General features: G+C 40.0%; 1 protein-coding gene and 2 long non-coding RNA genes across 15 annotated transcripts; all 3 read left to right on the top strand.

Moving 5' to 3' along the window:
- The first annotated feature begins 538 nt into the window (after window positions 1-538).
- Window positions 539-1,576, top strand: LOC127932143 (uncharacterized). Its single transcript, XR_008144321.1, has 2 exons — window positions 539-1,286; window positions 1,379-1,576. It is a non-coding gene; the product is annotated as an uncharacterized LOC127932143 (long non-coding RNA).
- Window positions 1,577-10,161: 8,585 nt separating this feature from the next.
- On the top strand, window positions 10,162-12,477 carry LOC127932142 (uncharacterized). Of its 13 annotated transcripts, none has more exons than XR_008144317.1 (5): window positions 10,162-10,397; window positions 10,472-10,508; window positions 11,129-11,387; window positions 11,616-11,911; window positions 12,369-12,466. It is a non-coding gene; the product is annotated as an uncharacterized LOC127932142 (long non-coding RNA). The 13 variants fall into 13 exon arrangements; XR_008144318.1 differs by lacking the exon at window positions 10,472-10,508 and adding an exon at window positions 10,726-10,762 and having other exon boundaries at window positions 10,162-10,471; window positions 11,166-11,387; XR_008144313.1 differs by having other exon boundaries at window positions 10,162-10,508; window positions 11,092-11,202; window positions 11,277-11,424; window positions 11,579-11,911.
- A 339-nt stretch (window positions 12,478-12,816) lies between these two features.
- On the top strand, window positions 12,817-16,757 carry LOC118388305 (transmembrane protein 51-like). The gene is made up of 2 exons (XM_035777212.2): window positions 12,817-14,003; window positions 14,773-16,757. The coding sequence occupies exons 1-2, from the start codon at window positions 13,618-13,620 to the stop codon at window positions 15,194-15,196; spliced, it is 810 nt and encodes a 269-aa protein (XP_035633105.1). The 5' UTR covers window positions 12,817-13,617; the 3' UTR covers window positions 15,197-16,757.
- Window positions 16,758-17,060: the final 303 nt, after the last annotated feature.

Raw genomic sequence — 17,060 nt, 5'->3', positions numbered from 1 at the left:
CAAATGCATGACATGTTACAAATTCTCATTTTCTGTTAGCTAGGCGTCTAATGTTAGCTAGTCGGTAGGGAAAAGTATACAGGGGGTTGGTGGCACCTTGATTAGGTAGGACGGGCTTGTGGTAATGGCTGGAGAGGAATGGCAAATATATAAAAAACATGGTTTCTGTGTGGTTGATCCAATTCCATTCGCTCCATTCCAGCCAACATTATTAGCCGGTTAGGAGTTAGGTTATTAAGGTTAAGTTTAGCTAACATGCTAAGTAGTTGAATGGTAGCAAAGTTGCTTATTATCTAAAATGCTGAAGTTGTCTGTGATCAGATTTGAACACACAACCTTTGGGTTACTAGACTTTCACATTATACACTCACCCATCCACCCTGACTAACCACCCTACTTTCGTTTTCCCCTGAAGTAACCTTCTGTCTTATGTAACCATACCAAATACAAAACGTAACATACACTGATTTGATGGGCCCGGATTAGTATGTTACGTCTAATCTATGAGACCAGGTTGCCTTATAAAACGTGAGACAACGTGCTCTATGACCAAGGAACAAAGAGTTAACGCTTTACAATAGGGGGGAAGTTGGACAAAGTTCCTGTCTAACATATTCCCAGAATTCTATAGAGACTACCATCGGGGAAAATACACACGTTAATACATATTTCAGATTGTGTTAATAGCAGGATTACATTCTGGATATTGGGGTAGCAATATCATAATTTTGAAGACACCTGCGATACATCAGGTATTCGATTGGGAGGGAAGTCATTGGGCGTTCACGGCTGGAAAGAATAAGGTAAGGCCGTCTCAAATTGCAAATCACCTTGACAGTTTGAGCAGTGTTCAGACTGACTATTATTATATTATCTGTGAAGTATTAGGCCGTGTTATCTGATAACACAAAATCGCAGTTCTTATGGCAAGATGTCAAGACTTACAGTGATCTAATGCCACAGAGTTTGTAACATGATTTCAGTTCCTCCCCACGACAAACACCTTCGCTCAAATGGCTGGCAGCGATACATTGTTTTGGGATTCGGGAGGGAGAATTGTAGTCAAATTGATACATTAAGTTGGTAGTAGTCTGATTTAATCATGATGTAATACAGTTAATTAGTCTGTGAAATCGTGTAAATGCCCCTTAGAAGCTACCCCTTAATGAGTCTGTTAGATTACATTTTTCATAAAGTAAGGGTCATTGGAAAAGGCGTCTCCTGTAAGGGGGTGTTTTGTAAGGAAGCGCGACGCTCGGTCTGAACATTAACACGCGTTGTTTAAGGTATGGTTCTGGAAGCATACGGACTTTATTTTTCATATCAGCGAGAAATATATATATTTTTAAAGTTAAATTGATGAACACTTTTCTTATAGGGATAGGGTTTCCACAAGGCCATATGTCCATGTTTTAGCGCTCGTTTAAAGAAATCGGATGGAAGATGGTGGACTAGCTGTGCTAAATAGCTATCTGCATCTCCGAACACGTGTGTAAACGGAAGACCGAGACTCCACAAAGGTGTCACTGAAAAATACTGTCCTTCTGCAACTCTGTTAAAAATGGCTTAAACCATGTACAGTGTGTGTGTGTTTTGCATTTGTGAAATTATTTTGATGTGGTATGGAAGTAGAGGGATTTATGTTTCAAGAACTGTACCACAATTGAGAATCAATTCATGTTGAGATGGAGTATTTGGCTGTTTTGTCTTCCAGAGCCAATTCACCCTTTAAACAGAACTTGCAAGGTCCTTGGACTAAGCAATAACATTAGGCGTGGACTCAAGGTGTCGAAAGCTGGATACTGTTGACTCCAATGCTTCCCACAGTTGTCAAGTTTGCTTAATGTCCTTTGGATGGTGGACCATACTTGACACACACAGTGAACTGTTGACCATCAAACCCAGCAGTGTTGCAGTTCTTGAGACAAACCGGTGCGCCTGGCACCTACTACCATAACCTGTTTTAAAAGGGCTTTAAAAAAAAATCTGCTTGAAAATCTGGCAAGATTTGAAAATGGTTGTCTAGCGATGATCAACAACCAATTTGATAGAGTTTGAAGAATTTAGAAAGTATAAATGGACAAATAATGTACAATCCATGTGTGTAAAGCTCTTAGAGACTTACCCAGAAAGACTCACAGCTGTAATCAATGCCAAAGGGGATTCTAACCTATTGACTCGGGCATGTGAGTACTTATGTAAATGAGATATTTATGTATTTAATTGTCAATAGTCTATCAAATTGGTTGTTGATTACTGCTAGACAACCATTTATTGAGTCTTGCCATTGGTTTTCAAGCAGATTTAAGTCAACTGTATGTAACTCACCACATAGGAACATTCACTGTCTTGGTAAGCAACTCCAGTGTAGATTTGGCCTTGTGTTTGAGGTTATTGTCCTGTTGAAAGGTGAAATAATCTCCCAATGTCTGGTAGAAAGCAGACAACCAGGTTTTCCTCTAGGATTTTGCCTGTGCTTAGCTTTTTATCCTGAAAAACTTCCCAGACCTTAACGATTACAAACACCCATAACATGATGCAGCCACTGCTATGCTTGAAAATATGAAGAGTGGTACTCAGTAATGTGTTTTATTGGATTTGCCTCAAACATATGTTTCTTTTCAGGACAAAAAGTGAATTGCTTAGAGAAATGTTTTACAGTATTACTGTAAGGTCGCCTAGAGGTTAGAGCATTGTGCCAGTAACCGAAAAGGTGCTAGATCAAATCCCAGAGCTGACAAGGTACAAATCTGTCGTTCTGCCCCTGAACAAGGCAGTTAACCCACTGTTCCTAGGCCGTCATTGTAAATAAGAATTAGTTCTTAACTGACTTGCCTAGTTAAATAAAGTTTAAATAAAATAAAAAGTGCCTTGTTGCAAACAGGATGCATGTTTTGGAATATTTTTATTTCCTTTTCACTCTGTCAATTAGTATAGTATTGCGGCGTAACAACTGAGGATGGATCAACATTGTTTTCTCCTGTCACAGCCATTCATCTCTGTAACTGTTCTAAAGTCACCATTGGCCTCATGGTGAAATCCCTGTGCGGTTTCCATCCTCTCCGGCAACTGAGTTAGGAAGGACGCCTGTATCTTTGTTGTGACTGAATGTATTGATACACCATCCAAAGTAATTAATAACTTCACTGTGCTCAAAGGGATATTCAATGTCAGCTTTTTTTTTAACCATCTACTAATAGGTGCCCTTCTTTACGAGGCATTGAAAATCCTCCCTGGTCTTTGTGGTTGAATCTGTGTTTGAAATGCACTTCTCGACTGAGGGATAATTATATGTGTGGGGTACAGAGAAGATGTAGTCATTCAAAAATCATGTCAAACACTATTATTGCACAAAGTGAGTCCATGCAACTTATTATGTGACTTGTTAGGCACATTTTTACTCCTGAACTTAGTTAGGCTTCCCATAACAAAGGGGTTGGATACTTATTGATTCAAGACATTTCAGTTTAATTTATTTACTTTTTTTTAATATATAAAAATTGAAATGTCATCATTCCGCTTTGACATTATGGAGTATTGTGTGTGTGTGTAGGCCAGTGACAACATCTTAATGTAATCCATTTTAAATTCCGGCTGTAACGCAACAAAATCTGGAAAAAGTCGAGGAGTGTGAATAGTTTCTGAAGGCACTGTAGGCTATATGCCTATTTTTGTTGAAGAACCAGGGCTTCAAAAAACAATTACTCAACCAAATGGTTAATTGTTTTGTTTGTGCAATGTTTCCTGTCCTTTTCTTCTATTTCTCTCTTTCAGTCATTCTGTGTGGTCATAACAGAGGTCATTTATCATCTGTGACCTCTGGAATCAGCTTAGTCTGGATTCCCATGGGACTGTGACACGTGCCAAGAAGTCAGAATATTTAAACATGTAAACCCTGTTACCATTTACACAATAGGAAACATCAATTACCTCAACATGTAAAGTGTTTTTTGTGTACATTGACCAGAATACTGTTTTCCAATGAGTTTGAACTATGAAGGTGTGGGATTTGAGTCTCTGTCTAGCTGCCTCTAAGACATGTTCACTCTATGGTCCCATTTCCATTGTAGTTGGGTGTTATTCTGATTGGTTAAAACTCAATTTCAGCCTCTGTCTATTCCACAAGATACCACTGGCTAAATCTATAATGTTAAAATGCCTATTTACCCTGTTCCATCTGACTGTGCCATCCACTGTCTCATCAGCCCAGCCAGGCAGTTTATAAACTTGATTTCCACAATAGAAATTCTCACATTTCTTTTAGACTAAGATTTAGTTTTCAACAGCTTAGATTCGTATAAACCTTGCTGTCTGTCTCTCCGACATTTGCAACATTGTTTCAATATTCAAATTCGATCTCCAGCTATCCAATAGTAATGAATGTGTCGGGAAGAGACAGACCGGTAGGCAGCTTTTCTCAGCCAGTCAAATCATGAATCAGCATCGTTCGTACATACATACATACATACATACATACATACATACATACATACATACATACATACAGTTGAAGTTGGAAGTTTACATACACTATAGCCAAATACATTTAAACTCAGTTTTTCACAATTCCTGACATTTAATCCTAGTAAAAATTCCCAGTCTTAGGTCAGTTAGGATCACCACTTTATTTTAAGAATGTGAAATGACAGAATAATCGTAGAGAGAATGTTTTATTTCTTTCATTACATTCCCAGTGGGTCAGAATTGTACATGCACTCAATTAGTATTTGGTAGCATTGCCTTTAAATTCTTTAACTTGGATCAAACGTTTCGGGTACCAAAGTACACCTCTAGGAGACAGAACGCGTCTCCTTCCTGACCGGTATGATTTGGAAATTGCTCCCAAGAAAGAACCAGACTTGTGGAGGTCTACTATTTTTTTTCTGAGGTCTTGGCTGATTTCTTTTGATTTTTCTATGATGTCAAATAAAGAGGCACTGAGTTTGAAGGGAGGCCTTGAAATACATCCACAGATACACTTCCAATTGACTCAAATTATGTCAATTAGATTATCAGAAGCTTCTAAAGCCATGACATGTTCTGGAATGTTTTAAAACTTCTTGGTGACAGGGGGGCAGTATTGAGTAGTTTGGATGAATAAGGTGCCCACAGTAAACTGCCTGCTACTCTGTCCCAGATGCTAATGTAACGGATGTGAAATGCTAGCTTAGTTAGTGGTGGTTCGCGCTAAATAGTGTTTCAATCGGTGACGTCACTTGCTCTGAGACCTTGAAGTGGTGGTTCCCCTTGCTCTGCAAGGGCCGCGGCTTTTGTGGAGCGATGTGTAACGATGCTTCGTGGGTGTCAGTTGTTGATGTGTGCAGAGGGTCCCTGGTTCGCACCCGGGTATGGGCGAGGGGACGGTCTGAAGTTATGTTACACTAATATATGCATAGTATTGGATAGAAAACACTCTGAAGTTTCTAAAACTGTTTGAATGATGTCTGTAAGTATAACATAACTCGTATGGCAGATGAAAACCTGAGACAAATCCAACCAGGAAGTGGGAAATCTGAGGTTTGTAGTTTAATTTAAGTGATTGCCTATCCAATATGCTGTGTCTATGGGGCCAGATTGCACTTCCCAAGGCTTCCAGCAGATGTCAACAGTCTTTAGAAAGTTGTTTGAGGCTTCTGTTGTGGAAGGTGGTCGAATAAGAGTGGACTAGGCTGTGGCCAATCAGTTGTTTACTGCGCGGGCGCGCCGTGCCTTCTTTTTCCTCTGTAATGAATACGCTATTGTCCGGTTGGAATATTATTGAAAATTTATTATGAAAAGACCCTAAGGATTGATTGTATACATCGTTTGACATGTTTCTACAAACTGTAATGGAACTCTTGACCTTCCAGACCTTTCGTCTGGATTTTGTGCTCGCACATTGTGCCTTTGGAATAGTGAACTAAACGGAGGTATTTGGACATAAATATGGACGTAATCGAACAAACATTTCTTGTGGGAGTCCTGGAAGTGCGTTCCGACGAAGATCAGCAAAGGTAAGTGAAGATTTATAATGCTACTTATGACTTTTGTTGACTCCACAATTTGGCGGGTAACTGTATGGCTCGCTTTTGTGGCTGAACGCTGTTCACAGATTATTGAATATTGTGCTTTTGCCATAAAGCTTTTTTGAAATTTGACAGCGGTTGCATTAAGAACAAGTTTATCTTTAATTCAATGTAAAACATGTATCTTTCATCAAAGTTTATGATGAGTATTTCTGTTATTTGATGTGGCTCTCTGCAATTTCTCCGGCTGTTTTGGAGGCATTTCTGAACATGGCGCCAATGTAAACTGGGGTTTTTGGATATAAATATGAACTTGATCGATCAAAACATACATGTATTGTGTAACATTGAGTCCTGGGAGTGTCATCTGATGAAGATCGTCAAAGGTTAGTGATTAATTGTATCTATATTTCTGTTTTTTTGTGACACCTCTCTTTGGTTGGAAAATGGCTGAATGCTTTCTGTGACTAGTTGCTGACCAAACATAATGATATGTTCTGATTTTGCCGAAAAGCCTTTTTGAAATCGGACACTGTGGTTGGATTAACAAGACGTGTATCTTTTAAAATGGTGTAAAATACTTGTATGGTTGAGGAATTTTAATTGAGATTTCTGTTGTTTTGAATTTGGCGCTCTGCAATTTCACTGGCTGTTGGCAAGGTGGGATGCTAGCGTCCCGAACGATCCCAGAGAGGTTAAGGCAAGAAACAGAGCATGCTTCTTCTTTTTTTGCCACCTTTTTCAACCTCATGTTGTATAGCCCATAGGCCTGGATTTTTTTAGGGGGCATTACGGCCACACAAAGGGGATGCAGCCGGGAAATTCGAGGCATTATCAAGTTGAATTTTGAATGAGAGACTGAATGAAGTGTGTACGGCCTGTGCAAAAACAAAGCAGAGCTTATGCCTTTTTCATGCAACATTTTAAAATCATCATTAGTCGCATCATGCAGCCTTAGAATGTATTAAAATCAAAACGTATATAGCCCAACATCACAACTACAGTTACATAAATAACTCTAAGCATATAGTGTAAGAGTACCTGTTTCTTTGTTAAACGCTCAGCGCAGAATAGCTGCATGGGTGCACTCCTTCAAATCGTTTAGAGAAAATAGCCTTTCTATTTTACTCAGCTATGTTCAGTTGTGTTCTTCATGCTATAAAATAACATTAAATAATGCCACGGAATTCAAGGCAAATCATGCCTGGTAAATGAACTAGTTTAGCCCACAGCCATATGGCATAACCAGGTCAGAACCTAACATAAGGACAACTCGGAGTATGCTATTCTGTTCTTCTGAAATAGACTACATTTTCTTCATATCATGTTTCTTTAGACCTGTCTAAAATAATAATGGCTTTATTGTGAAGGTGTAGGCTATATTACATAGATTTGTTAGACTTGTTTAAAATGTAGAGGTTCCAAAAGTCTGCATCAGTGGCTTGTAGGAAGCCCGGAGATGCTAAATGTTTTTATGTTAATTAACAGTTTATTACCGTGAGACCTGCAGTTATTTGCGTGACAATCACCGGCTGACATTTTCATGATGCCTCAGCCATAAACCTGGCTCCTGCTACTATACCCCATTCAAAGGCACTTACATTTTTTGTCTTGACCACTCACCCTCTGAATGGCACACATACACAATCCATTTCTCCATTTCTCTAGGCTTAAAAATCCTTCTTTAACCTGTCTCCTCCTCATCTTCACTGACTGCATTTAACAAGTGACATCAATAAGGGATCATAGCTTTGACCTGGTCAGCCTGTCATGGAATGAGCAGGTGTTTTTAATGTTTTGTGTCCTCTGTGTATATCCTATTGTGTACATATCAGTTGTATTACTATGCATACTACTTTCCTGTAATTACTTTTTATTTGTTTTAATTTTGACTTGATTAGTGTTGAAGGAGCTAGCATGTAAGCATTTCACTGCACCTTATACCTGCTGGAAACTGTGTACGTGACAATTTTTTTATTTGATTTGCGCCACACGTCAACTTACTGTTTAAGTGCCTTGAAACAGGGGACTCTGGCTTGGCATAATAGAAGATTCTCATTGAGTCTGTTGTACAGAATCTTGCACTATGACTGCACTTTTTGCAACAGCTGTATTTGTTGTAGAGCACCTGACTTTAGTGCAGGGGTTCTTCAACTTTTCCAGCATGGCACCCAAATGAGAGATTCTGTGTTTTCCTGGGACCCAAGCTTAGGAAAATATGCAACTATACATAAATATCGGTACATTTCATTGCCCTTATGCCTAAAACAAATGCAGTTTAGACGACAACAATGACATTAAATATCTATTAATGTTTATTTTCCCCATTTAAAAACACTCTGACATATCTGTCTAGGTTGGAACTGGTGCTGTTAAAATACAATAAATCATTTTTAATTCTCAACTGGAATAAACTGATTTATCACATCACAGATGTAGACCAGGAAACAAATACACACACACACACACACAGTCTCAATGAGAGGTGTGTGGCTGGTTGAAGTTCTCATGTGTATTTGGCCTCTATTTTTGACAGTGCAACTCTGAGGTGATGCTCAGCCTTGAAATTTAGTTTCTGTACTTGTTTTTGTTTTTTAGTATGTCAGAGTTGAGAAACCTGACTCACATAGGTATGTGGTGCCAAACTGGACCAGAACATCTACTGCTTTCTCAGTCAGGCAGGAGACCACTTCCTGCTGAAGATGACCAACCCAGAACTGTGTGTTTGCCTCTAACAGCATCTTGCTTCAATCAGTTTATTCCAGTTAAGAATACAAAATTATTACATGTATTTTAACAGCAACAGTTCCAACTAGACTTTCTGAACATTTTTCATCTTCTGTACTGTTCAGTAGCTAGGACATATCGTTGTATTCATTTGTTCGTTTTGAGAGACTCTACTATGCACTTCCCCGTACTAAACGCATTGTGTGCGCTCCTCGTTATAAAATGTGTATGAAAGAGGGAGAAACTCATCGCTGTATATGTGTTTCATGACAATTGAGTTCAGTCAGACCTTGTGGCTCGCATGAGTCCATGTGATGGCGAGTGGGAATGACGAGTGGCAGGCAGCGCATCATCGGCTGCGTTGATGGTGTCGCGGCGTGATCTTCACGAAAACTGCAAAAAAAAGATCTGGTGAACCGCGAAGCACACAGGCAACTTCCTCTCTCGCAACGCAACTGCTAAACTGAGCAGAGACCGCTGCTAAGCAGAGAGCACAGATGCACTTGGCCAAATCACTTCCAGTAATTCATGATTAGTAATTAAATAATTCTACATTTACTCTTGACACATCGCCACCCACCATTACCAGGTCTGTGTGTCACGACCCATACTTTAAAGCCTGCTTTAGTGTAATGTGATTGCTTGTCACCTTGAAAGCTCACCAAGCACATTGTTGCTATAGGAGGCTTTTTCATACATTCATGCTTCTGATATTGTCACTGTACCATAACGTTCATGCCAATACTTTTCTGTGATAGGTGCAGTGCATGCCTTCAACTGCCATCCTTCACATTAAGGTGTAAGGTTTTGTTGGATAGTGTCTTCAGTGCATATTTAGACCTGCACTGCAAAGCTGTTCACACTTTTCACCAAGGTCTTCTATTTCCACCTGAAGCATCTCTTCAAGTGATCCAACAAGTCAAACCATTTAATATATTGGCTGACGGGTACATGTAAATGGCATGCATGTATTTTTAGACAGTTATGCATTCAAAGACATATATTATAATGTTGAATACACTTATCACCAAACATTGCATATCAGGAATATTTATTTATTTTATTTAACCTTTGTTTAACTAGGCAAGTCAGTTAACAAATTCTTATTTACAATGGCGGCCAAACCCGGACGACGTTGGGCTAATTGTGCGCCGCCCTATGAGACTCGGTTGTGATAGACTGGAATCGAACCAGGGTCTGTAGTGACGCCTCTAGCACTGAGATGCAGTACCTTAGACCGCTGCTCAACTCAGGAGCCCAAAATATATGCTTCATGAGAAATGTATGCACACTTCATAGGCTGTAGGTTACACACTTAGCCCAAAGTGGTATTACATGTATAGGTTACAAATCAAATCAAATGTATTTATATAGCCCTTCGTACATCAGCTGATATCTCAAAGTGCTGTACAGAAACCCAGCCTAAAACCCCAAACAGCAAGCAATGCAGGTGTAGAAGCACTGTGGCTAGGAAAAACTCCCTAGAAAGGCCAAAACCTAGGAAGAAACCTAGAAAGGAACCAGGCTATGTGGGGTGGCCAGTCCTCTTCTGGCTGTGCCGGGTGGAGATTATAACAGAACATGGCCAAGATGTTCAAATGTTCATAAATGACCAGCATGGTCGAATAATTACACACTTAGGCCAAAGTGGTATTACATGTATAGGTTACACACTTAGGCCAAAGTGGTATTACATGTATAGGTTACACACTTAGGCCAAAGTGGTATTACTTGTATAGGTTACACAGTTAGGCCAAAGTGGTATTACATGTATAGGTTACTTAGGCCAAAGTGGTATTACATGTAGGTTAGGCCAAAGTGGTACATGTTAGGCCAAAGTGGTATTCCATGTATAGGTTACACACTTAGGCCAAAGTGGTATTACATGTATAGGTTATAGGTTACACACTTAGGCCAAAAAGTGGTTACACAGTTAGGCCAAAGTGGTAATTACATGTATAGGTTACACACTTAGGCCAAAGTACATGTATAGGTTACACACTTAGGCCAAAGTGGTATTACTTGTATAGGTTACACACATGTTAGGCCAAAGTGGTATTACATGTATAGGTTAGGCCAAAGTGGTACATGTATAGGTTAGGCCAAAGTGGTATTAGGCCATGTATAGGTTACACACTTAGGCCAAAGTGGTATTACATGTATAGGTTACACACTTAGGCCAAAGTGGTATTACATGTATAGGTTACACTTAGGCCAAAGTGGTATTACATGTATAGGTTACACACTTAGGCCAAAGTGGTATTACATGTATAGGTTACTTAGGCCACTTAGGCCAAAGTGGTATTACATGTATAGGTTACACACTTAGGCCACTTAGGCCAAAGTATTACATGTATAGGTTACACACTTAGGCCAAAGTGGTATTACATGTATAGGTTACACACTTAGGCCAAAGTGGTATTACATGTATAGGTTACACAGTTAGGCCAAAGTGGTATTACATGTATAGGTTACACAGTTAGGCCAAAGTGGTATTACATGTATAGGTTACACACTTAGGCCAAAGTGGTATTACATGTATAGGTTACACACTTAGGCCAAAGTGGTATTACATGTATAGGTTACACAGTTAGGCCAAAGTGGTATTACATGTATAGGTTACACACTTAGGCCAAAGTGGTATTACATGTATAGGTTACACACTTAGGCCAAAGTGGTATTACATGTATAGGTTACACACTTAGGCCAAAGTGGTAAATGTGGTTACACATTAGGCCAAACATGTATAGGTTACACACTTAGGCCAAAGTGGTATTACATGTATAGGTTACACACTTAGGCCAAAGTGGTAACATGTATGGTTACATTAGGCCAAAGTGGTATAGGTTACACACTTAGGCCAAAGTGGTATTACATGTATAGGTTACACAGTTAGGCCAAAGTGGTATTACATGTATAGGTTACACACTTAGGCCAAAGTGGTATTACATGTATAGGTTACACACTTAGGCCAAAGTGGTATTACATGTATAGGTTACACACTTAGGCCAAAGTGGTATTACATGTATAGGTTACACACTTAGGCCAAAGTGGTATTACATGTATAGGTTACACACTTAGGCCAAAGTGGTATTACTTGTATAGGTTACACACTTAGGCCAAAGTGGTATTACATGTATAGGTTACACACTTAGGCCAAAGTGGTATTACATGTATAGGTTACACACTTAGGCCAAAGTGGTATTATGGCCTTAGGCCAAAGTGGTATTACATGTATAGGTTACACAGTTAGGCCAAAGTGGTATTACCAAAGTGGTATTACTTGTTACACACTTAGGCCAAAGTGGTATTACATGTATAGGTTACAAAGTGGTATTACATGTTAGGCCAAAGTGGTATTACATGTATAGGTTACACACTTAGGCCAAAGTGGTATTACATGTATAGGTTACACACTTAGGCCAAAGTGGTATTACATGTATAGGTTACACACTTAGGCCAAAGTGGTATTACATGTATAGGTTACACACTTAGGCCAAAGTGGTATTACATGTATAGGTTACACACTTAGGCCAAAGTGGTATTACATGTATAGGTTACACATGTATAGGTTACACAGTTAGGCCAAAAAGTGGTATTACATGTTCTTAGGCCAAAGTGGTATTACATGTATAGGTTACACACTTAGGCCAAAGTGGTATTACATGTATAGGTTACACAGTTAGGCCAAAGTGGTATTACATGTATAGGTTACACACTTAGGCCAAAGTGGTATTACATGTAGGTTACACACTTAGGTTACACACTTAGGCCAAGTTAGGCCAAAGTGGTATTACATGTATAGGTTACACAGTTAGGCCAAAGTGGTGTTACATGTATAGGTTACACACTTAGGCCCAAAGTGGTATTACATGTATAGGTTACACACTTAGGCCAAAGTGCCAAAGTGGTATTACATGTATAGGTTACACACTTAGGCCAAAGTGGTATTACATGTATAGGTTACACTTAAGTGGTTATTAGGCCAAAGTGGTATTACATGTATAGGTATAGTGGTTACACACTTAGGCCAAAGTGGTATTACATGTATAGGTTACACACTTAGGCCAAAGTGGTATTACATGTATAGGTTACACACTTAGGCCAAAGTGGTATTACATGTATAGGTTACACACTTAGGCCAAAGTGGTATTACATGTATAGGTTACCCACAAAGTGTAGTGTTGTTTTAGCATGATTTAGGAGGGCTAGACCCACAAAGTGTAGTGTTGTTTTAGACCCACAAAGACATTTTCAGGACATTGTTTGGGTAATATATTGTCACTCGAAATACCAACACATTCACACAGTGAAGTATTTAAAGACAGGACAATGATAAATGACCAAGGTATATATTACGTTGCCATGCACACTACCTCCAACAATACATTTGGATGGATTTCAAATCACAGGGCTAGCTTTAAATTTGGACTTTGTAGTTTTGAAAATGTCTTCGAACTTCACGACAATAGTATAGGCCTACATTATTTCCTGGTGCTTTTTGGTCAATGATTGGCTAATTCACATGATTAATTCAGTTCTCTTTAATTGGCACTATTCCAGCAGCTCTTTATCATGTAAAATATATTTGTGAATAACTAAAACGCAGGTAATGTGACCCTCCATGAACTTCTCTGGCTTTGGCCCCCTTTCCTAGCCACATTGTGTCTATTCCGGGAAGTTGTTCATTGTCATCTGATTTCAGCTAGTCTGAGCCTTTTCCAGTTTTATTGTGCTGCTACATTCCTGCTCCTTAATATGAAAACAACTTTCCTCTCTCCGTCATTGCAGATTAGGTCTACGGGGTTCATCCCTTGAGCCTCCTCTCCCCAGTCTGCTGTATCTGATTGTGTGACACTTCTGGTGGGTCCACATAGGGGGGGTGATGTGTTCCAGTGGCGGTCCAGACAGCTCCGGCTATGGGGGCAGCCGGTCCGGCTCCTCATATGCTCTGTGTGCCTTGGGGGTGGGGCTCATAGCCCTGGGCATCGTCATGATCGTGTGGACTGTGGTGCCCGGGGATGCTCCCCAGACAACCAAGGCTCCGGGCAACTTCAGTGTTATTGTACCAGTGGACCATGCTGGGGATGGAGAGAAGGACAGGGAAACGGCGAAGACTTCATCAATAGCCTATGTGCTGGTGGGTGCGGGGGTGGCCATGCTGCTGCTGTCCATCTACCTGGGGGTGAGGAACAAGAGGAGGGGGAGCCAAAGAGGACAGGAGACACAGGTCCCCTTTGTGGACCATGTGGCTGGGGAGGCAAGAGAGATGTGAGTGCTTTAAACAATTAAGATAATCACTAACAGTAACTTATTTTAATCATCCAAGAAGGGGTTCAGAGGCTTCGTTTTCACTATTAACCCATATAACTTTGTTTCTAGGATGATGCCTGCAACATGCCTCCCTTTTGATTGATAATGTTAAAGCACCAGTTTCTCCACTGAGTGTACAAAACATTAAGAACACCTACCTAATATTGAGTTGTCTTGCCTTACTCACCCCCCGAATGGCACACATACACAATCCATGTCTCAAGGCTTTAAAATCCTTCTTTAACCTGTCTCTTCCCCTTCCTCTATACTGATTGAAGTGGATTTAACAAGTGACATCAATAAGGGATTATAGCTTTCACCTGGTCAGTCTGTGTCATGGAAAGAGCAGGTGTCCTTAATGTTTTGTACTCTCAAAACTAGCACCAAATGTCTTGCCAGTACATACCACAAAGTAATTATGGGATAAAAGTCCATTAGAAGATAAACTAAACATTGAACGCCGTGCACTGATTACCACTACTGGCCGGTGTGGCTAGTTGTGTGTTCAACTTCCTGCATTACAAATGGCTCTCATTCGTGAAGTTTACAAAAATAGCAGAAACGTATCATTACAAAAGCTCTTATTGTTCTGGTAATGGATGTTTTTGTGATTATGATCAGTTAAGAAGCAGTACTTAGCTTTTCTAGTATACTTAAAAAAAACATGAAATGTAAATGATTGCTAAAATGTTATTTTAAACCGCTGTCCCTGTACATTCTTTTGTAGTGCAGGGGAGCCAGCACCAGCCTACGATGTGCCCAGCTACGAGGAGGCGGTCACCAGTGGCCAGTACCCCATACGCCAGAGCAACTTACGCCACAGCACCTCCCAGCTGCCTTCATACGAAGACCTCATCAGTGCTGTGGAAAATGAGGGGGAGGGACCAAGAGCAGTTACTTCAGAGGAGGTTCCTCCCACCACTCCGGCCCTGGATCCCCAGCCCGCCCCCGCGACTGCAGCCAACCCCCCCACCCGCAGCAGCAGTCGGGCTAGACGGATACTACGGCCGCTCAGGGTACGCAGAATCAAGTCAGAGAAACTCCATCTGAAGGACTTCCGTTTTAAGGTCCGCAACCCTACTGATGTGAAGGTGACCATTGAACCCATCACGCCACCACCACAGTATGACGACAAGATGCCTGAGTTCTGACAGCGCCCTCGGGCTTGGGAGGACTACAAGCATTGTTTTTCAATGTTGAATAAAACAACACTATTGCTGGATCAGATGGACTAATAATAAATACAATTTTTGGAAAGCAGAACCATTATAACAGATGCTTTGTGAATATAGGCCCTGAACTCACATACCATCTCAGAGTAGGAGTGTTGATCTAGGATCTGTCCATGCAATCTTATTCATTATGAACTGAAAGGCAAAGCTGATCCTAGTTCAGATCTCCCACTCTGAGACACTTTGTGGATACACGGGCCTTGAGTCCAGAGGCCTGGCTGGGAGTCTTCTTCCTTCACACTGAGACCAAGACACTGACATTGTTGCTTTGAATCAAGATGTTTCTCTGCTCTATCTTGACTTGTTTATTGAAATCTGCTTAATGGCATATTTATTCCAGGGCTTCTTTATGTGCACTATGCTATCTGTTTAGAACACTGTGGCTGTGTTTTGAAGATAGGTAATTCTCTTGTTCTTATCTTGTGCACAAATACATCTTGACATCCAGAAAATGTCCTTAACCTTTTCAGATGGAATGCATAAAATGGTGTCATAACAGTTCCTTGGTAATTGTATTGTATCAGCAGATGTGCCTATTAGGAAACGATCATCAGTTTGTCCCACACAGTGATTGCTCATGGACTACTGGAAACAAATGCCCTATGAAAATGGTAGTTTCATGTCAGTCTATACAAAGAATGGCACAACTTTTGAGAATGTGTTTTATAGTACTACTATGTAGAGGACATGCTGAAGCCAAGGAATAATTAAATACCTTTATGTTGACGTTTGGTATTTGGAGAGTATTGAATGTGAATCATGAAAATGGCCACTTTCTATAACTGCAGCAACAATGAAAGGGAATAAGTGTTGTCTCGTCAGCTTTACATTCAAGGGAATAGCAGGTAGAATACCCTGTAGTCCAAATAAACTGTAAGACTTATCTCTGCTAATTTATCTAATTAACTATGCACATTTTTACAGAGTTAAGAGCATTTTGATAAGACTGCTTCAAGATTTCTTTCCTTATGTGGACCGTGAATGAATGTACCTTTCTAGTACTGACCCAGTTCACCTAACTACAGCCATGTTTGGGAAGATCATTGGAGAAGCATTATGTAATTACAATTAAACTGCAGTTATTTCTGAAATATTTTTTTGTCATCTGACACTAGAGAAAAAATGGAACTATTGGGCTCCCGAGTGGCACAGCAGTCTAAGGCACTGCAGTGCAAGAGGCATCACTACAGACCCTGGTTCGATTCCAGGCTGTAACACAACCGGCCGTGATTGGGAGTCCTTGATTGGGAGTACTTAGTGTAGGTGACCAAATTCAATAGATAACACTGTATGAATGACCTCTGGTCTGTAGAATTGGTTTGCGTGTAGGAGCTTGTTTCTGTATTGACACATTTAAATTGGTCGTGAAAGGTATTGGGGTAATTGTCTGTTTTAAAAAAATGTAAATATCAATGTATTTATTTTAACGTGCAAATCATTATTTTGGGATTCTTGAGAAATAAAATTGACTTGAGTTGTTTGTTGTATGGATTAAAGATGCATCACAATCTCACACTGAACATTACATATTTCAATCTTGACCTTCTCACATTAATTCATGTTACATGTGTAAACAATGTACAATTAGCTGATAACAATATGTTGCCCAGAATGTTCTTCAGCCTACGGTTATATAGTAAGATTGTCTTTTTTTAACATTGCCATAAATTCCTATGGCTTCCTATTTTTCCGGCTCTTATTAAATTAGATTTTAACACCCTCTAGTGGTATTTTAATGAACCCACATAACGTGAAGGACTGGGTGCAGGTTTATTCCTGACCA

The sequence above is a fragment of the Oncorhynchus keta genome, chromosome 10 (assembly GCF_023373465.1).
Source record: "Oncorhynchus keta strain PuntledgeMale-10-30-2019 chromosome 10, Oket_V2, whole genome shotgun sequence".
NCBI classification, from domain to species: domain Eukaryota; kingdom Metazoa; phylum Chordata; class Actinopteri; order Salmoniformes; family Salmonidae; genus Oncorhynchus; species Oncorhynchus keta.
The sequence above is the reverse complement of the archived record's forward strand: the minus strand, read 5'-3'. Positions and strand labels throughout refer to the sequence as shown.